This window comes from Medicago sativa, chromosome 6 (assembly GCF_051527215.1).
Source record: "Medicago sativa cultivar Bolivia chromosome 6, Bolivia_mono, whole genome shotgun sequence".
Taxonomy (NCBI): domain Eukaryota; kingdom Viridiplantae; phylum Streptophyta; class Magnoliopsida; order Fabales; family Fabaceae; genus Medicago; species Medicago sativa.
Window position 1 is genome coordinate 95,948,286 of NC_140754.1, and position 21,991 is coordinate 95,970,276.

The 21,991-nt window shown below is 34.3% G+C and overlaps 2 protein-coding genes across 2 annotated transcripts; both read left to right on the forward strand.

Moving 5' to 3' along the window:
- The first annotated feature begins 12,244 nt into the window (after positions 1-12,244).
- Positions 12,245-13,148, forward strand: LOC146918540 (mitochondrial import inner membrane translocase subunit TIM17-2-like). Its single transcript, XM_085720187.1, has one exon. It carries the CDS (start codon positions 12,307-12,309, stop codon positions 12,931-12,933), a length of 627 nt encoding a protein of 208 aa, XP_085576313.1. The 5' UTR covers positions 12,245-12,306; the 3' UTR covers positions 12,934-13,148.
- A 4,170-nt stretch (positions 13,149-17,318) lies between these two features.
- On the forward strand, positions 17,319-20,707 carry LOC146918541 (uncharacterized). The gene is made up of 2 exons (XM_085720186.1): positions 17,319-19,932; positions 20,184-20,707. The coding sequence occupies exons 1-2, from the start codon at positions 17,319-17,321 to the stop codon at positions 20,552-20,554; spliced, it is 2,985 nt and encodes a 994-aa protein (XP_085576312.1). The 3' UTR covers positions 20,555-20,707.
- Positions 20,708-21,991: the final 1,284 nt, after the last annotated feature.

The window sequence follows — 21,991 nt, forward strand, 5'->3', positions numbered from 1 at the left end:
ATGATTGAGCCATCAGGAGCAATTCACCATCTTCAAACTCAGCATAATTTGCATTTTCTTCCCACAGAGGACACTCATTTTGATAGTGTCCCAGCTTGTGACACTTGAAGCATTCAACACTTTCTTTGTTAATTCTTCCTCTGCCTCTTCCTCTACCACCTGAACGCCCTCTTCCTCTACCATACCCCCCAGATCCTCTTGCACCATTGGAAACCTTCAAAGCTTGTTCAGTATCAAGATCTTGGTTCTGAGATTTCATGCGCTGTTCTTGAACAAGTAAACTACTTTGAAGTTCATCAATTGAGAGTGTAGTGACATCATTTGATTCTTCAATAGAGCACACTACGTAGTTGAACTTGCTTGTTAAAGATCTCAGAATCTTTTCCACAACTAGGGTTTGATCCATCCTTTCACCATGCGTTGTCATCTTGTTTGCAATAGAGAGAGTTCTTGCGAAGTATTCATCAATAGTTTCACCTTCTTTCACTTCAAGAATCTCAAATTCCTTGCGTAGAGCTTGCAATTGAGCACGTTTCACTTTGGTAGAACCTTGATACTTTCTGCGCATTGCATCCCAAATATCTTTTGCTGAATCTTTGACCAGAATAGTTTCCATGATTGTTCTATCAATGGATTGGAAGAGATAGTTCTTCACCTTGAGATCAAGCAATTTGCTATCCTTTGCAGCTTTTTCTTGTTCTGGTGTTGGATTTTCAGGAGCAACGGTGACACCAGTTTCAATCAGATCCCAAAACTCTTTGGAACGTAGAAGATTCTCCATAAGCATTGCCCAATGATCATAGAATCCATCAAACTTTGGAATTGAAGGTTGCGCGAAACTTGCAGAATCCGCCATGCATGAAGCTTGAGGATGGAGGAAGAAGAGAGAGAAACTCTTGTAACTGATCTGTAACTAACTTTTCCCGCCAAAAGCTGCGCTTTGAAGTTTGTTCTACAAGCCCCTTAGCACAGGCTCTAGATACCAATTGTAAGGGAAAAAGTTTCTGTTATTATTCAATGTAAAATTACAAGTGATGGATACCTATTTATAGTAAGAATATCCAATGGAGAAGTTTAGCTTGCGTTACAACTTATTTAGCAAAGCTAACTATTATTACTCTAATCATTATTAAAGCTACTAAACACCCAACAAGGAATAAGTAGTCAATTGTTTTTATTGTTTTCAAAAGAAGTATATGATTGTGGTTATTGGGATATTACCTAGTAAGTAGTAAACAATGTGACTTGTCAATTGTGCTTATCACAATTGTTGTCAAGTAAACTAAAAAACTAGCTTTTGCATTTTGATTTTCAATGTTTACTCGTTCTATTTGCATACTTATCTGGTTTCAATATCAATAAAAAGAGTGATCTTTTGCCTTTACCAAATGACCTCTAGTTTTATGTAGAAATAACCTATATACGGAAAACTTTATAATATGATTAGCAAAAAAAATTGTCTTCATGTTTGAATTCTCTTCAATTGTGGTAGAGTGTTGGTTTTTTAATTTTCTTAATTTTGAAATGTTTTCAGTTGTTTCCGGCTTCCAATTAATTTATATAATACATAGCTACCATTGTTTAGTTTGATTGGGAGTGCCATCTTGATGTAGCTTAATATTAAAGTTGAAAACAGAGAAATAATTAAGCACCTAAAAATATTACACATGTTAAATCCCAAAATTCAAAACAAGAAATTGAGTAGATTAATCACAAACAAGACATATCATTATATCTCAACTTCATGACCACACATGGTTAAGAATCATGTATAAAATTCATCCCAAGTGGAGGCAGAACGGATCCAGAAATGTTGACCTGCGGGGGCAAGATTTTATATCATAAATTTTTATAGAAATTTTTTAGCAATGTAAAAATGATATAATAATAACATCATTATCATTGAGCAAAATACTCGAGATTATAATCACTACCCTATTATGTAATAGAAAAATTAAAGACTCGTCAACATCTACAAGTTTTTTTTTTGACACAATCAACATCTACAAGTTAAAATTGTTCTTTACATGTCTTTATATTTAAAAAGTATGGTGGAAATTATTCAAAATTTCATATCAAATGCATTTACACATTTGACTTTATAAATTTATGGGACAAATCTATTATTTTAAGAGGGGGCAACCATTAAAATATCAAATACTTAACAAATATAACCGGACGAGTAGTGGAGGCAGTTGCCCCCAATCCACTATGCCTAGATCTGTGGCTGAGTGGAGCACATCTTATATTAAGGTTGTATTTTCTGCCGGTATTAAATCCTCTCGAAGGTGTGAGAGTACGAGTGGCATTTGAGAAAATGGTGAAAAAGTTGCGACAAATAGAAGTTGAGAAGATTTCATAAGAAGATTCTACCTCATCGATTGATGACGATGATGCGGGCCATTTTACTCTAATGTCGTTATCAAGTCTTTGTACAAACAATTTAGTTTTGGAAAGTCCAGAAAACAAAGAAGCACGGCAAATTATGTGGAATTTTCTTTAGAGAAGTGCTAGCAACACTCTCTTTTGAACACTCTCTCCAATACTCACTCTTTTATTGGTTTAAAACATTGTGGGTCTACACTTTGGAAATAGAGCACTTACAAAGTGGTGGGACATACATTGATTTCATCAAATAAAAGAGTAGGGCTAGGGGTGCGACGGCCTAGGACCCATTCCGGTAGGGGGCCCTAAAAAAAATTTAAGGTGGGGTGTATGTAGAAATATTTGATTTTTAGAGGGTGTATATAGCAAAGTTCACTTAAAGGCCCAAACATTGTCATGATGAAAGGCTGGACTGAAGCTTGTTAAAGTTTTTGGCCCTTTTTCGTAATTTATTAGATGTACACCCGTATTTACAAAGATTTCTATATACACCCTCCTTATAATTTTTTTTTTCTTAATAATGTGCCCAAAAAATTATTCTCGAAGAAATTGGTGATAGTTTTTTGGGCCCTTTGTACCTAATAACGTGTCTCACTAATATTAAAAATATTGGTAATATTTATTATCCAAAAAATTGGGACAATTTTATAACTAAACAAATTAAATTTAGTTGAAAGTTGGCCTACTAGAGAAATTAATCTAAATGTTGTTTTTCAAAGATTCCAAAAATTAAATTATATCATTATAGTAATGTCAACTTTCTTGAATTGATTAAAAGGATTGCAAAATTGAATTTGATAATGCAAAATCATGCGAGACATGTTCATGATCATGAAACCGAAGTGAGACGCATTTAGGATCATTTGGCCCACTCATTTTTTTTTTGTTAGTAAAAAGCGGGGAAAAAAACAAAATGAAGACATAAAATCACAACAATGAGCTAAAAAGTTATGATGTATTATATAAGGGGCCATTTTCCATATCATGCATAAGGCCTGTAAAACTCTTGGAACGGCCCTGTAAAAGAGTAAATGATAGAGAGAGTATTGAAAAGTGAGTGTTGCTAGCATTCCTCTTTTCTTTATACTGGAGTTGAGAGGGTTCGACAATGTGCTGGAAAGCCAAATGTAGAAATCATTGATAAGAACTTGCAAAATGAGTACAAGTGAGAAGAATTCTTTGAGCCTCAAAGGACGCACTTTGAAAGTTGGTTGAGAATCGTATACAAGAGCATAAGTGCTAGTTTTCATTCAAAAATGAATCATATGCACAAGTCTAGTATAGGTTATGTATATATCCACACACATGAAGATCGACATAAGGGTGAGAAAGGCATTAGTCTTGTCTTTTTTTTTTACAAGAGCATTCGTCTTTTTCAAAACTATTTGAATATAACATCTTAAAGGATGTTACATAGAAGAGTTGATCCAACAATATCTTAATCCTTTATCCTTTATTATAAAAGCTAGACTTGGTTAGCAAACATGTTGCCCTAATTTGCCCTAATCCCTAGCATTTTTCCCTCCTAAACATGTTAATCTAATCTCACCCGTTGATTCGATCTCTATTCTCAAACTCCTCATTTTCTCTCATATAACTTAGTTAATGCTAATTGAACACACTTTTAATGCAATTGAAAACGAATAACACGCTTTTAATGGCAATTAAAAACGTAGTTAACACCGCTAATCTAATCTCACCCGTTGATTCGATCTCTATTCTCAAACTCCTCATTTTCTCTCATATAACTTAGTTAATGCTAATCCTTTATTATAAAAGTTAGACTTGGTTAGCAAACATGTTGCCCTAATTTGCCTTAATCCCTAGCATTTTTCCCTCCTAAACATGCTAATCTAATCTCACCCGTTGATTCGATCTCTATTCTCAAACTCCTCATTTTCTCTCATATAACTTAGTTAATGCTAATTGAAAACGAATAACACACTTTTAATGCAATTGAAAACGAATAACACACTTTTAATGACAATTGAAAATGTAGTTAATGCCGCTAATCTAATCTCACCCGTTGATTCGATCTCTATTCTCAAACTCCTCATTTTCTCTCATATAATTTAGTTAATGCTAATTGAAAGCGAATAACACACTTTTAATGCAATTGAAAACGAATAACACGCTTTTAATGGCAATTGAAAACGTAGTTAATGCCGCTAATCTAATCTCACCCGTTGATTCGATCTCTATTCTCAAACTCCTCATTTCCTCTCATATAACTTAGTTAATGCTAATTGAAAACGAATAACACATTTTTAATGCAATTGAAAACGAATAACACACTTTTAATGGCAATTGAAAACGTAGTTAATGCCAATTCGATTAACAACCCCCTAGAAACTTTTAAACCATATCCTCTCCTCATGTTAACTTGAGAAACTTTCAATATTAACGATTGCATACCAATTATCCTCTCCTACCATCATTTTTACATCAAAACAATTTAGACTTAACAATGGAAAGTGATGCACTAACTCTCTTAGCATTGCACTGTTTGAATGGTACAATGTTTCATCTTCTTTCTTGATCTCTTATGTGTTGTTTCGTTTATATTTTTCAGCTTGCACTAATTTTTTTGAATCTTTGATCTTTTTCAGCTCCATTAGATCCAAATCCTATAACGGATTTGGACAAGTTTGTTAACAAATTGCGAGTTCAATACAAAACTCTTCGACTTGAGTTCCATGTAACAGATGTGAGTGCAAGACTACTAATATTGTGTTTTTATAAATGTAAACAATTCAAATTAAAAGTTCATTTGATCATTTTTGTCGCTTACAAATTTCGGATGTATATGTTTTCCAGGGTGCACTTATGTTGCCAAAAACATTTGTCTCTGATTTTGGTGCATCGCTAGGTGATTACGCAACTTTTATCGACCCTAACAACAACCAGCTTGATGGAGATGGAGAGAGCACTAATACGACCTCAAATGTTGTTTATCACGAAGTCTTTCGTAATGTATCTTGATGGTTAATGTTCAAACCTTTTTGTTATGTATGCTACCATTTCATTTTGTTGCTATTGTTGTCTTAGAAGTGAACATATTTTTAAAACTGATATAAAATTTCTATCAACTATATATGTTTACATTATTGCGATTGATTCGATTAACTTCTACGTGGTATGACCCGTGTGGTAGCACGGGTCAAGAGTCTAGTATATATATAAATGTTAGACAGTCTAACCTAACCCTAATCCCGCCCTTTTTGGCGGGTCTGAATATTTTTTATGAAAAAAAGGTTTTTCAAGGATTCGAACCGGGTACCTCTTGGCTACACTTTACAACTCTCCCCACTAAGTCACTTCCTTTTTGATTGAAATATTGTTGCTTCCAAAATTGATATACCACAGTACTAAAACATTTTTTTAAAGACGCAAACGCCCTAGCGGTTCCTTTTCCGATAACAATTTCTTTTCATTTTTAATGGTTCCTTTATTGATGGCAGTATTTATTATTATTATTATTATTATTGTTGTTGTTGTTGTTGTTGTTGTTGTTGTTGTTGTTGTTGTTGTTGTTGTTGTTGTTGTTGTTGTTGTTGTTGTTGTTGTTGTTGTTGTTGTTGTTGTTGTTGTTGTTGTTGTTGTTGTTGTTGTTGTTGTTGTTGTTGTTATTTTCTGTCGTTTACCACATAAAAGTTCCTTTTCATATTTCATCTTATTTCAGTTACCACATAAAAGTTCATTTTCCTTTTCATTTTTATAGAATTAACGGCCCTTGCGGTTAGGATCAGTTTTTTGGTGTATGCTTACTACGTGTTACGATATAAAAGTTGTATTTTTAAAATTGTTGATAATTTGACTGATTCCGATGATAATTTTGTCAGCCTCTTTGTTTCTCATATATTATTACTTGAAGTTATTTATTCTGACTTTTTATTTGCAAAAATCACTACACTAGATTATAACATTACTTTGATTTCTCACTCTGACTTTTCAAAAATGTTTACTATTTTCAATTTGTTTATTTTAGTTGTTCTTTAACATGAATGTAATCGAATAAAGAAATTCAAGAACACAACCTGGTAATATTATTTGGTAAGAAAATAAATTTAATAATTTAAATTAGTGTAATTTTTACATTTTTTGTTGTTGTTTTTTGCAGTCGTTTCATAGGATAGTATTGAATGTACAATCAATATAATATTTATATACAAAACCCGTGCATCGCATGGGTTAGAGTCTAGTTTACTCTAATAAGACAAGCAAGTTAATTTCTAGATGACGCCAACTCCCAACCAACAATATTAGGTAGTGAAAATATTTTTAAGAATTCTTATAATATTTTAAAGATGTTTACACAAGCTTATTCAAAAATCCGGAAAGATATGTATGATTTGACTTGAAAACATGGACCAAACATGCTAACCGAAAATATTTGGAGGACCGTTGTTCTCAATTTTTTTTCCAAAGGGATTAACATGAAATTTGATTATTAACACAAAATATGTATTTAACCTCCAAAAAAATCTTCCATAATCTTGCATGTTGTAGTAATAATAAACGATCATTTTTTTCCATGAGCATAACTCAATTAGTTGAGACATTGCGATGTGCACGGGTTGAGTTTTGGACTCCAAACTATTTATTTATTCATCTTAAGGGGTGAATTCCTATTTAATAGACTACTTGAACAAAGAAAAAAAGTGAATCCTAAACAATATATACACGTTAATTTTTCATATTATTGTAACTAAGAAAAGTTTACCATATACACCAACAATTATACTTTTACCTCAACAAAATCATTCAAATACCAATTTTAACTATTTCCAAATGGAAGCATCGCCTTAAAAGCCAACACCAATCAAATCACGGTTTTGAAGAACTTATTGAAACTTTTTTATATCCGTATGAACAAAAGTATATGAGTAGTTGCAGGGGCGGAGCCAACATTTAAAATCGGGGGGACAAAACACATGGAACATTTTTCATGTTGTAATCAACCTCTTTGAAACGAGCTTAGAATGTATACAAAACTGTTAGTTTGAATGCAATAGAAAATTAGGAAAAATGAATTTTGTTATGATTCTAAGACTCTTCGGATTATATAGGCTGAATATTTAAGTCATAGTTCGAATATATTCTGAAATGTCCAAAACACCCTACCTCCAAGCAAACCAAGTAAGTATGCAAGGGTTGTGAAAACAAACATTTCAGATTATATAAGCCGCAACATATATGTTTAGTTTGAATTATATAATCCGAAATGTCCCAGTACAAGAACATAATGCAAAAAACATAATTTCAACCAAGCACAATTTGCAAAAAAGTACCTGAAGCAAATCACATTATGGTAAAAGAAAGATGTTTGGTTTTTTATCCTTAGAATCACTTTCCAATGAGTATGAGTTTCATCCAAACAAATGGGGAGTGGTGTTCTTTATCTTTTTAGTAATGGTGCATGCACACGACAATCCGTATGTGATGAAAACTAAGCAACCGTGTTTACATTTATTCGTACCACACTCAACTGCTCGATCAGACTTGTTTGCGATATAATGCAAAACATTCTTTGATATGTTTCTAATCAACTTACACCACGACAACTTTCTTGTGAACCTGTTTTAAGCATGATCATGCTCATGTGGAACAACACATGTATTTGAGTATGTTGTGACTCTAACATGTTGTGAACGAATGGCCAATTCATACACAAACAACCCATACTACTTGTCAAATACTTTTTCAACCGACTGTTCGCATATTCAATTATGTTTGTCGCTGTATTTCCCATATATCTTATGTAACGCCCTCCTTTTTATTTAATTATTTTTATTAAGTTAGAGTCTATTTATGTGATTTATTTATTTATATGAGGTGTTAGTATTTTATTATGTGGCATTATTCTATTATTTATCAGAATATGAGAATTATTAGAGTAAGTAGATTTGGAGGTAATTTTGAGATTATATGTCTTTTTATGATTTAGTCGATTTATTTTGATGAGTTGGTATTTACTAGAATAATATATATTTGTTATTTGTTAGAGATATATTTGTTATTTGGTGTAGAAATATATTTGTTATTTGTTAGAGATATATTTGTTATTTGGTGTAGAAATATATTTGTTATTTGTGAGAGATATATTTAATTTAGAAATAAATAAGATTATGAGGATTATTAGTGTGAGTGGAATTGGGGGTTAGAATAGAAAGAAGAATAAGTTGTTGGGCCTAAATAGATTTGGGAAGAATATTTTAGTATTATAAATAGAGAAGCTTAGGTTGGAAAGAGTTTACCTTAAACCGCTTTTTGGAAAAGAGGAGAACAAGAAAGAAGAGAAGAGAAGAGAAAAGTCAAGAGAAGAGGAGAAGACCTTAGGAAAAGAACGCTGCTGCTGATTCAGGAATTAATCTAAGGTGAGGGTGAGACTGTCTTGCATTAATATTAAGTTGTTAAATCATTAGATTACATCTAACAAGTTGGGGAGAGTTTGTGAGAATTTGAGAATTAGGGTTTTGAGAGAGTTTTGATGATTAGATGATTAAAACTTGTTGAATTGATGTAGAAATTGTGTACAAACCTTAGATAATCCATAGGATGATTATTGGAAGTAGTTTTGAGGTTAGAACCATGAGATTAGGTGAAACTTGGAGAAAATCTGCATTCTGCTCGAATTTTGATATTAAAACCTGTATTGATCGGTGCGGAATTGGTCTTAGGTGTAAACACGAAAGTTGTAGGTATGGATGTGAGCTTTCTAATGTCGTTGGTCTCACGTCAATAGGATTTATAGAACTTGAGTTATGGTCAAATTACTGCACGTAGGTCACAGTGAATTTTTATGGACTTTCAACACAACTTTTCCGAATTTAAAATGAAAACTGGTATTGATCGGTACAGAATTGGTATTAGGCGTAAACATGAAAGTTTTAGATAATTTTGTTAGCTTTCTAGTGGCTTTGGTTTGACGTGAAAATGATGTTTGGTCTTTGAGTTATGATGAAAATACTACAGGGAGGTCTTAACAAAATTGTACGGTGACATCATTCTCTGTTTCATGTTTTTGCATTTTGTTCATATGTTTCTGTTTTGAATTGATCTTTGTTGTAAACATGAAAGTTGTTGATATTTGTGATACCTTTCCAGTAGCTTTGGTTTGACATGAAAATATGTTGTGGATAATTTATTATGTTTTTACAAAGATACATAGTGAATTATTGTTGATGTTTAAATATGATGTTATATGATGTTGTTTATGATTGATGAATATGATGTTTTAAGATGTTGTTTATTATCATTTGATAATGTTATATTATGATATGACATGAATTATTTATGTGATCCATATGTTGTCAAGATGTTAAGATGTTAAGACGTTAAGATGATATGAAGTTGTTAAGTCGTCGAGTCGTTATGAAGTCGTCAAGTTGTTAAGATGTCATAGATGTTCATGAAGTTTCTAAGACGTAAGATGTTGAGTCCATGCATACTCATTTATAGATGAGGGCTCATGCCCTGGAGCTTTTGCTCAACCACGACGATGGAGCTTTTGCTCAACCACGACGATGAGGGCTTATGCCCTAGGAGTATATTTATGCTCACAAGCGACGAGGGCTTATGCCCTAGATTGGTACCACATGCATTTGCATTTTCATGATGACTCAAGATGATTTAAGATGATAAGAGTTGCATAGTCGAGTTGAGTCGCATTGTCAAGTCAAGAGTCGAGTCGATCATGAAGTTGTTTATGACTATGATTATGAAGTCGATTATGAGTTTGATTAAGAAGCTGTTATGATGATTATAAGATGTTAAATGATTATTGTTTTTGATGTTCATGATTGTTTTGATGATGATGTTTGTTTATGAGTTGATGATTATGATTTGATGATTATGGTTATGATTAGTACTTGATGTTATATGATGATGTTTATGTCTATGATTAAGATGCTATGATTAAAAGGAATATATGATAATGCTTATGACCAATATTTGTAGATATGTGATGATATTTATATGATGATATGATACGAAGTATATGACTAATATAGGAAGAATAGTGACACTAGTTAAGGAAGTTTTAAGTTGTTAGATATGATTAATGAATTATAAGATGTTTAAGTTATTGAATGTACTTTATATGATTTATATGCTTAATATTATTGTTTGAGAAATCTCACCCCTCTGCTTGGAAATGTTGCTCTTCGTATGGGTAACTTGCAGGTAACCAAGATTAGTTGTGGTCGTGAGTGGACTCCTCACAAGTGTGTCTTAGGTGCTCTGATACGTAACGGGATGGGATTATGTCTTCTGTTTCTATTCCTTACGTATTACTTATGGATTTTTATGAATAAATGTTGAACAAGACTTATGAGATTTTTATGTTGAGGCCTGCGTGCCAAAGACTATTTTTATGATGTTGAACTAATTCCGCTGCGAAGTTTTGAATTACTTATGTTAAATGATTTGAAGAATAAATTGTTATTTATTCAGTTTATGAATTTTTAAGAAGTGTAGCATTCCGTTTAAAGTTGAAAAACTCTGATTTATTTATGAAATTTTTACGTTGGGAAAACGGGGTGTTACATCTTATGCATGCACAACTTCTTGTACTCGGTATATGAACCTCCTTTTTCACATATAACGTAACAAATGCATTAATGCCATTTCCACGATTATTTGATTTTTTAATAACAGTTGAAAATCCTAGCCTTCCTGCTTTTTCCCGAACCCACTCAACAAATTGTTATGTGTAGCAAACTTTACTTTAGTGGTAAAATTTTCTCGATGACCAATAGAAACAACAATAGGTCCAACAATTGGATGAGCATCAGCTGGAGGCACAACAAGTGGAAGAGCACCCTCCACTCTCGCATCGTCAGAAGGAATATCGACTAGAGGTGGGGGATCCTCGGCTTTGACATTGACAGTATCATCCCAAATTTCAGGTGAAACAATTAACAACGTAATAGGAGTTTCAATGCCAGGAGCCAATGTAAGGGCCTAGGAGGTATTAATGAGAGTGTCCATTACTGAAAACAATGCAAAATCATGGTCACAAATTGGACAATGTCTGCAATGGTATGTTTCAGATTATATAAGTCGAACCATATTGTTGACTTTTTCACATTGTTGACGTTATCAATAGGAAAACGCCTAGAAATTGAACGAGGAAGGTCTTATAGGAACATTATATATGCATTTAAACGAAAATGATGTTGTTGACGTCCCTTAATGACTAGATTGCTACTCCAAATCACACTCTCACCTAAAATGATGTGTTTTTGGAGATGTGAGGAATTTTTAGTGATAAAGGTGGTGAACTTTTGTTAGGTTTTGGGCAAACCTTTATATTCGAAGGTTTCAGATTCCATAATTCAAACGTTTCCCCGCTTTTTAAAAGCTAGGTTTCCCGATCATAAAAATAAAAATGGGCCCAAAAGCTATGTTTTAAATCATACTTTCCACACATTGGGAAAAAATTTCGGTTTATATATTTCGAAGGATTGTTATAGAAACTCGGGCAAACATAAGTTGGGTTGCATGCTTATCTTCAGTATTTACATTGCTCAGATTCCATAAACCAAAACACCTTCTTATTATAAAATTCGAAAAAAAAATATTTTTAAAAAATAAAATGTGCAAGAATCTCATGGAAAGAAAGAATTAATAGTCATATTTTTTTCATAGGTATGCAAAAACAATATATATATATATATATATAAGAAAAAAAAACAAAATATCTAAAATATTTCCCATTGATTCTTAAAAAAAAAACAAATTTCCCATTGCTTGATAAAAAAGATTCATATCTAAAATCTAAAATAATTTTAATATTATTAGTCGGCGTATTAAAAGAGAACTTCGACCCCTGTCTTCATTCTCTTGTTCTCTCCCTTTCTCTTTCTCACACCAAAACCCTAATTCCCAAATTCACTTTTCGATCAAATCAATCAAAACATGGGAACACCTGAAACCTCACGCGAGCCTTGTCCCGATCGCATCCTCGACGACATCGGTGGCGCGTTTGGTATGGGAGCCGTCGGTGGCTCTGCTTTCCACTTCCTCAAAGGTCTCTACAATTCTCCCAAAGGAGCACGTTTCACCGGCGCAACACAAGCCGTTCGACTCAACGCGCCTCGAATCGGTGGTAGTTTCGCTGTTTGGGGTGGTTTGTTTTCAACTTTTGATTGTACTATGGTTTATGTGAGACAGAAGGAAGATCCGTGGAATTCTATTGTTGCTGGTGCTGCTACTGGTGGTTTTCTTGCTATGCGTCAGGGTTTAGCTGCTTCGGCGCGGTCAGCGGCGTTTGGTGGTGTGCTTTTAGCGTTGATTGAGGGGGCTGGTATTGCTTTGAATAAGTTTTTGAGTGCTCAGCAGCCTTTGCCGATGATGATCGAGGATATGCCACCGGGGGCACAGGAGAATTCGAATACGAATTTGGAGGAAAACAAAGGTGGGAAGCCGTGGTTTGGTGGAATTTTTGGGCAGAAGGAGGAAGAGAAGATTGGTGGTGGTGGAAGTGAGGTGAAGGTTTTGGAGAGTTTTGATGCGCCTCCTGTGCCGAATTTTGAGTATAAGTGATGATGAATTAGGGTTTTTGAGGTAGTGAATTTGTGTTTTGAAAATTTGAATTTGAGAAAATTAGGGTTTGGTTTGAACCTTGATTGATGTTGGTTGCTTATTAGCTATGATACGAATGAAATAGTTATCAGTGTTATCTGGTTTTGAAATTGATAATCATATGTAATAAGTTTAGTGGTAGACTTTTATTATAATGATAATTATATATATTTTTTTTAATATTGTTATGATTAGTGTAAGTATAGTAGATTATTAGTTGTTTAATTATGTTGAATTTAAATGAATGTTCTTTGTTTGGTTTGTGATTCCTTGAATTTCGATTATCTGTTAGTTGAATGATGTGTGGTGATTAGTGTGGTGAAGGTTCTTGAGAGGTTTGATGCTCCTTCTCTGCCTTATTGAGTACAAGTGAATTAGGGTTTGGTTTTTTTTATTTTAAGCTTATAATCTCCCTAATGAGTCTCTATTCAGCTAGATTTTCACTGTGTTTTGTTGCCTTCACAAATGGCTACTCATTTAGTGAGGTGTGAACTGGTTTTTGAGGGGCCGTAGGGGTTCTGTTTGGTTCATTTTTTTTAGCAGTGGCTTTGTTGTGTTGTATTGGGGGGTATTTGTTACTTGAATGAATTTGTGGTGATTAGTGAGGTGAGGGTTCTTGAGAGGTTTGGTGCTCCTCTGCCTTATTTTGAGCACTAATTTCATGGCTGGTCTTTTGTCAAGAACTATATTTTGTTCTTGTGGCACTAGTGACATGATAGCTACCGGTGGTTATAATTAGCATAAGTATACTAGATTACCAGTGGTTTAATTACAATATGTTTAAATTTGATGTTTCCTTTAACTGGATTTTTGAGAGTGAGGTAAAGATTCTTGAGTTCAAGTGAATTTTGGGTATGGTTTCTGACTTTTGAGGTAGTGATTTTTGTTATGTTCTGAAATTTAAATTAAAATTTGAAAATTTTAGGGTTTGTTTATGAACCTCAGTTGGTGGTGATTGTTGATTGATATGTCGTATCATAATTTAGTTACTTGGTTAATCTTTGTTTTGAAGTCGATAATAATATGTAATTAAAGTAACTAAATTTTTTAGACAAAATTATACATTCTGCTTTGATTGATCCACTCTGAAATAAAGTTTTGTTTTAGGTTCTATTATTATATTTGCTTTTTATTAAGCACTGCTGAATGCATGTGAATTACATGTTAAGCTTAGAATCTCCCTAACGAGTTTCTATTCAGCTGGCTTTTCACTGTGTCTTGCTGCCTTCACAAATAGCTACTCACCTAGTGAGGTGTGAACTGGTTTTTGAGGGGCATCAGGGGTTCTATTTGGTTCCCTGTTTTTTTTTTTTTTTTTTTGTGCAGCGGCTTTGTTGTGTTGGGTTGGGGGGTATTAGGATCTGCTTTCTGCTTCTTTTTGTGGGCTGGTTCGTTGCTGTGTTAGCAGCCTGGTGTTGGGCGTTTCTTGTTCCTTCAGTTTTGTGTTTAGGTGTAGTGGTCTGGGTTCTAGTCCTCCCTTCTAGTACAATGCCCAATCTCTGGTAATGTGAAAAGTTGATCTAAATTTTTGAATTGAACTTGTAATACAATATTCAGCAATTTGTTAATAGGCGTGTAGATACTTGTAATCTCCATAATATTAGCATTGATGTGCATATATAAGTATTTGATTGCTGGTTTAAACTGTTAGGCATAGAGATAGGAATAATTGTAGGAAACAGTTGTTGCTAGCTATGTATTTAACCAATGATCTCAAAGACTGAAAACAGGACTTTGACAAATTTAAAAGAATTGGTTTCATTGATTGATAGGATAATAATATTGATCGGAAACATTTACTTAACTGAATTAAAGTTGGTGTCCTTTTGGTCCCTACCAGTTTTGTTTTTGGCCATTCGAGTGCTGTTCTGGGCTGTGTTTTTCTGGCAGGTTTTTTCTGGTTTTTGCGCTCCTGGGGTGGTGTGGGTTTGCTGCAGCAGTGGATGTTTTTTGCCGCTGCAGCTTTTTCTGTGCAGCTGTGCGTCTGCGGTGTTTTTTTTATTGGGGCTGCCGCCTATATATGGTGGCTCGCAGTCGCTTGTACGTTTTTATCGCTCGCCCGGTGCAAGCTTGGGGTTGTTAGCTTAATAAAGTTTCCCGTTAAAAAAAAAACTGAATTGCAGTTTATATAGTTTGTTGGAAGGTGCAGGGCTACTAAAGTATAGAAAAATATTCTTATTGCATAATTGGCATTGTTGGATGGTGCCTTAATTATTTCATAACTAATGAAGTAAGCCACTCTTATGTATCATTCTATATTTGCAAAGAAAATATATCTGGTGTGGACTTGTTGATTGTCTGTTACAGTTGTGTCTGCTTCAAGTTGTAAACGGCTCAACTCAAACCAAAGTCTTGGTAAATAATCAATTTGTTCACTCAAAGTAGGCACTCATATCAACTTAGTTGTTATTATTGTTAGAGGTCAGAGTTGAACTCGTGAAGTGTCGATGTTGGAAAATGGGTGCTTTCTTATGGCATGTTCTATTTTTTTGTTTGTTTAGGATGTCATGAATCCGAGCAAGCAATGGGAGTTTCATTAGTTAGATTTTACTCACTTCAGATTTCTTTGGTCGAGTAAAATAAAGCTTCATGTTAAATCTAATTCTTATTCTAGGAATACACATGATGGCAGGTCTTCGTTAAATTTCGTATTTCTCACTCAGTTAATCAATCACTAAACATCATAATTTATACGTAACTTGATTGACTATAGAAGTAGTTTACGTATTAGAATTAGGATAGAATCATTCATCAATTATAAAAGATGTACTTACCTGGACCGTCATCATATTCCTAGATGAATCAAATGATCACAGAAAGACTCTTCGCACGACGTCATCACTTCGCCTTGTCCCAAGACTCGTGCTTGGGGGGCTGTGGACCGTCATCACATTCCTAAGGGCATGAGAGCCCTCCAAAGAAGGCTCTAAGCCCTCCAGAAAGGCCTGGGCGCCCTCCGGAAGGGCCTGGGCGCCCTCCAGAAGGATTCCTGAGCCCTGGCGCGCCCCCTGAAGGGCGCCGCCACATTAAGCTTCTAGAAGCCTCTAGAAACCGCCCAACAACCCCAAATTACACAAATACCCCTGTTACTTGGGAACCAAGCAACCAAAGCCCAAGCCCGTAGCAGGCTATAAATACCACTCTTGAGAACTTTCTCAAGGCATCTAATCATCAGTCTAAAACCCTAGTGCACGATTCTTAGCCTTAGAATCCTTACCGTACTTTTGCAAGTACATTACCTAAATGTTTGCATTTGTCAAGGTCTTCCAATGTTATTTACCACAAAAATCTCTTGTGATACTGATATGGTGTCTGAACTTCCTATGATCTATTTTCAACAAAGGTGTGCTGTATGGTTAGAAAATACAAACATTGATGTGAATCGACTAAATCCTATCTATCCTGACTTGATTATGCAAATTAATGTAAACTTCCTATCATAGTATGAACATTGGTATAGGGGAATATACTTGACCCTTGCCTTGCTCTATAATTCAGTCGACGTAAAATATAATTGACGAAGACAAATAGTGGTGTCATTAATTTTTTTTGAAGAAATAGTGGTGTCATTAATTAATTCTTATTAGTTTAAAAATGTTAATTGATCAATTTTTGTCAATTTTTTTTTGATAGTAATTGATTAATTGTAGCTTATGAACACCACTTGCTAAAAAAAATCATGAGGGTCTAACAAGATCCAATATGGCAAATACATCGGAGGAACATTGGTGCGCCATGTAGAAGCTTAAGCTACAAACCCGTTAGCTCCTTAACCTTAAAGAGGGACTACTGTTTTGGTACACCAATAACTTTCACATTGCGAGGAATTTAAACTAAGGACAGTAATAAATTACAGTCACATTTCTCTATCCACTTAGACGACTTTTAACCGATGACAAAATCATGAAGGGTTACACACAATAATTAAAGCAAATAATACTTCGGAGAAGTGGCGTCTATCCTCTATCCACTTAGAAGACTTTTAACCGATGACAAAATTATGAAGACTTACACAATACACATAGTACTCAAAGCGAATAATACTTCGGAGACATGGTGTCTATTCAATGAGGCCCCTTTTAATCAAGACCGAAATCATGAAGACTTGTACATAAGACTCAAAGCGAATAATACTTCGGAAACGCGGTATCACAAACTTGAATACAGAATAATCAGCAAGTAAACTAGTATAATAACAATCACAAACTATAGTCCCTAATCCACATTTATATAAGCTAGTAAAAGACCACAATCTTCTTCATCCTTCTTTGCATACAAACTCCTTTTGAATACAACTGAAAACAATAAACAAACTAGAAAAAAAAAAAAAACTCAAAAGCACTCACATGACAATATTAGGCACATCCCATATCAAATTTTCATTTTGCTTTAATGTAGCATTCTTTCTAATTCTGTGCCATGCAAATTCTCAGTCTCAGCAAGAACACTTAATCTTATTAAAGATAAAGCTCCACCTACAAAAGAATGCATCTTTTCTCAACCACTGGAACTCATCAAACACCTCTTTTTGTTCTTGGCCAGAAGTCACTTGCACCAAAGGTTCTGTCACAGGATTGACTTTGGTCAACTCCAACATAACTCAAACTATACCTTCTTTCATATGTGACCTTCAAAACCTCACACATGTTGATTTCAGCGAAAATTTCATTCCTGGTGAGTTTCCAAAATATCTATATAAATGTTCCAAGCTTGAGTATCTTGATCTGTCAATGAATAACTTTGTTGGCAAGATTCCTTATGACATTCAAAGTTTGGTTCATTTGCAATATCTCAACCTTGGTTCAACCTATTTCAGTGGTGATATTCCTTCTAGTATTGGAAAGCTTAAGGATTTGAGATTCCTGCACCTTCAATATAGTTCATTTGATGGTACTTTTCCTGATGAAATTGGTAACTTGTTCAACCTTGAACTCTTGGATATGTCCTCTAATTATTTGTTGCCTCCTTTGAAGCTTCCATTAACCATAACCAAGTTGAAAAAATTGAAACTTTTTTACATGTATGGTTCAAATTTGGTTGGGGAAATTCCTGAGGCTATTGGTGAAATGGTTGCATTGGAGAACTTGGATTTATCAAATAATAGTTTAACTGGAAAAATTCCTAGTGGTTTGTTCTTGCTTAAGAATTTGAGCATAGTGTACCTTTACAGAAATAGTCTCTTTGGAGAGATGCCAAATGTGGTTGAAGCATTGAATTTAACAGTGTTGGATTTGTACAAGAACAATTTGTCAGGAGAGATTCCACAAAGCATAGGAAATCTTAAATCTTTAACATATTTTGTTGTCACTATGAACAAGTTTTCAGGTACACTTCCTTCTGATTTTGGTCTTTACTCAAAGCTTGAATCTTTTCAAATTGCAATGAACAATTTTAAGGGAAAGTTACCAGAGAACTTGTGTTATCATGGTAAGTTACGAATTTTCGCTGCTTATGAAAATAATAAGGGAAAGTTACCAGAGAACTTGTGTTATCATGGTAAGTTACGAATTTTCGCTGCTTATGAAAATAATTTAAGTGGTGAGTTGCCAAAATCAATTGAAAATTGTAGCAGCTTGAATCTGCTCAAAATTTACAAGAATGAATTTTCTGGTAAAATTCCTGGTGGACCATGGATTTTCAATTTGGTGACTTTCATGATAAGTCATAATAAGTTCACTGGTGAAATGCCTCAAAACTTTTCTTCAAGTATTTCACTTTTTGATATAAGTTACAATCAATTTTATGGTGGAATTCCAATTGGAGTATCTTCTTGGACTAATGTGATTGAGTTTATAGCAAGCAAGAATTATCTTAATGGAAGTATTCCTCAAGAGCTAACAACTCTTCCTAATCTTGAAAGACTGTTGCTTGATCAAAATCAGCTAAAAGGGTCACTTCCATCTGATGTAATATCATGGAAATCCTTGGTGACTTTGAATTTGAGCCAAAATCAACTTAATGGACAAATTCCAATTTCAATTGGTCATTTACCTACCCTTAGTGTTCTTGATCTATCAGAAAATCAATTATCCGGCGAAATACCTTCTACACTCACACATCTCAGAAGTCTCAATCTCATTCTATCATCCAACCATTTAACAGGAAGAGTTCCAATTGAATTTGAAAATTCAGCTTATGATAGAAGCTTTTTGAACAATTCTGGTTTATCTGTTGATACACAAGCATTGAACCTCACCCTTTGCAAGTCTGGCCTTAAAAAACCAACCAACGTCTCATGTTGGTTTCTTGGTTTGATTATTAGCCTAATTGTGGTGACTTTGTTGTTCGTTTTGTTGGCATCGTTCAAGATGATCAATTACGGAAAAAGAGAACCAACATTGGAAAATTCATGGGAGCTCATTTCATTTCAAAGGCTAAGTTTCACAGAATCAACCATAGTTTCCTCGACGACAGAACAAAATATCATCGGAAGTGGAGGATTCGGAAGGGTATACCGCATTCCAGTTGACGGTTTAACCTATGTTGCTGTGAAAAAAAGCAAGAGCAACAGAAATTTAAGGCAAGAGCTTGAAGCTTCGTTTCGGGCCGAAGTTAGAATATTGAGCAATATTCGACATCGGAACATTGTGAAGTTGCTGTGTTGTATCTCTAAAGAGGATTCTATGATGCTTGTGTATGAGTATATGGAACATAGCAGCCTTGACAAGTGGCTGCACAACAAAAATGAGTCATTAGCTATGTTGGATTCGGTGCAACATGTCGTCCTTGATTGGCCAAAGCGATTGCAAATAGCCATTGGGATTGCTCACGGTTTGTGCTATATGCACCATGATTGCTCGCCTCCGATAATTCGTCGCGATATAAAAACAAGCAACATACTTTTGGACTCTGAATTCAATGCAAAAGTTGCTGATTTTGGCTTTGCTAGATTATTAATGAAGCCAGGACAGTTTAACACCATGTCAGCTTTGGTTGGATCATTTGGTTATATGGCTCCAGGTAAAATGAACGACCAATTCCTTTGTGTTTTTCTTACAGACAAACAAAATTAAGCAGTCTTTAGATTATTGTTTCTTAAAAGTCGTAACAAAAGGATGAAACTTTTGTAACATTTGATGATAAAAAGAAATTGTCTAAATATGATCTAAATGTGTTTACAAAATTGTTAACAATGATTGTTCTTAAAGAAAGCTGAAACAAACAGGTCCTTAAGTTTGATCTAATTGTGTTTTGCAATGCATGAAATGCAGAATATGTTCAAACAACTAGAGTCAGTGAAAAGATTGATGTATTCAGCTTTGGTGTTATCCTATTGGAACTTACAACTGGTAAAAAAGCTACCTGTGGTGATGATCATTCATCTCTTGCACAGTGGGCTTGGCGCCACATTCAAGCAGAAAGCAATATAGACGAGTTGCTTGACAATGAAGTAATGGAACAAAGTTGTTCGGATGAAATGTGCAGCATTTTCAAACTTGGGATAATGTGTACTGCTACACTTCCTTCTAGTAGACCTTCCATGAAGAAGGTGTTACACACATTGCTTAGAAGTGAAGGAGGGATTGTGTTCGGACAGAGGAATGATATTGTCGGGGAATATGACATTGTACCATTTCTTTAAATTTCAAAATTGGAGATATGGTTGGATATTGTTGATAGCGAGTAACAAATTGGTCGAACTCCTCCAATGTATCTGTCACATTTGTTTTCCTATCTCGAGTGAACGTTGAAAATATAGTATTAGAGTGAGTGTTGCTAGCACTACTCGTTTTTTTATTTCTTACTTGTAGCCCAAGCATCCCGTATGCTATATTGTTGTAGTGTTTAATAAAATCTAATTTATGATAGAATCATCATCATGCGGTTAAGTAAAAAGAAAAATTATCAACATGAAACTCACAAATTATAGTCAAGAGAATATATTATATACAATTCAAGAAAGAAATATGGATGACACATTGTTCAAAACACATAAACACTATAGTTTAAATATATGTCGCCAATTCGATTTCACAGGACCGACATGATCTAGATTCTAGAGTGTGTCAGCATTATTCTTCTGAATCAAGTTAAACATAAGTGCTAGAGAAATATAAGTTGGGTTGTTCCATCGACGAAGATCCTTCTGAATCAAGTTTCTTCCAGTCGAAAACCAGCAAGGATCATCAAAGCCATCCATCCATTTTCCGTCGCCTAAATAGATTCTTGAACGAGGATCGAAAGTGATACGCTGAGTGAACTCATCTTTTTGAGAAAGTGAACAACAAGCTCAGTTTCAAACATTTGGCCAACACAACCATGCAACTCCATAAATTTCAACTCAATGTGAGAAAATCATGAATGTTGTTTTATTTTCCTTCTTTGATTGGGAAACAGACAAGAACATGCAATCTGAAACACCAATTATTCAAATAATAATTATTCATGGTCATGAGTTTAAATAATAATCTATGATAAATGTTGCAATGAAAAGACATAAAGATAAGAGTTAATAACAGTTAGAGCATAATGAAAGAAATACAACAGAATGTGACTTTGAATTAGGCCCTCTTTGGGTAAATTGCTTATTTTGCAGCTTATAGCATGAACACTTATCATCTTGTGGTCCAAGGAAAGTTAAGTCCATTTATCTGAGATGTTGTAACTGGCAAATTGCTGCTGGTAAACGTAAAACCTGCATTATGACGCGATGAACAAATTAAAATTTGCAGACCAGATTATGAATCTGAAACCGAACATGATGTGGAATGAACGAGGTTTTACTTACTTGTGACGGAAACAAGAACAAGCTTAGACTCTGAAACTGAGGCAGAGAAGGCAAGAGAGCAAAGGCATGTGGAATTTCTAACTCTTCAAATTCCTTTGAAAGGACTAACGGAGTTAAGCAAAACTTTGATAACTTAGGGGCATCGATAGATGAAACAGAAAGAATGTTTCCATGGTAGACAAGGGAAGAAAGGTTTGAGGCTGCAATACCAATCTTTGTTGGAAGGCGAGAAGTAATTAGCTTGAGACTACGCAATGTGGAATTAATCATTTGAATCACGTCGTGGAATAT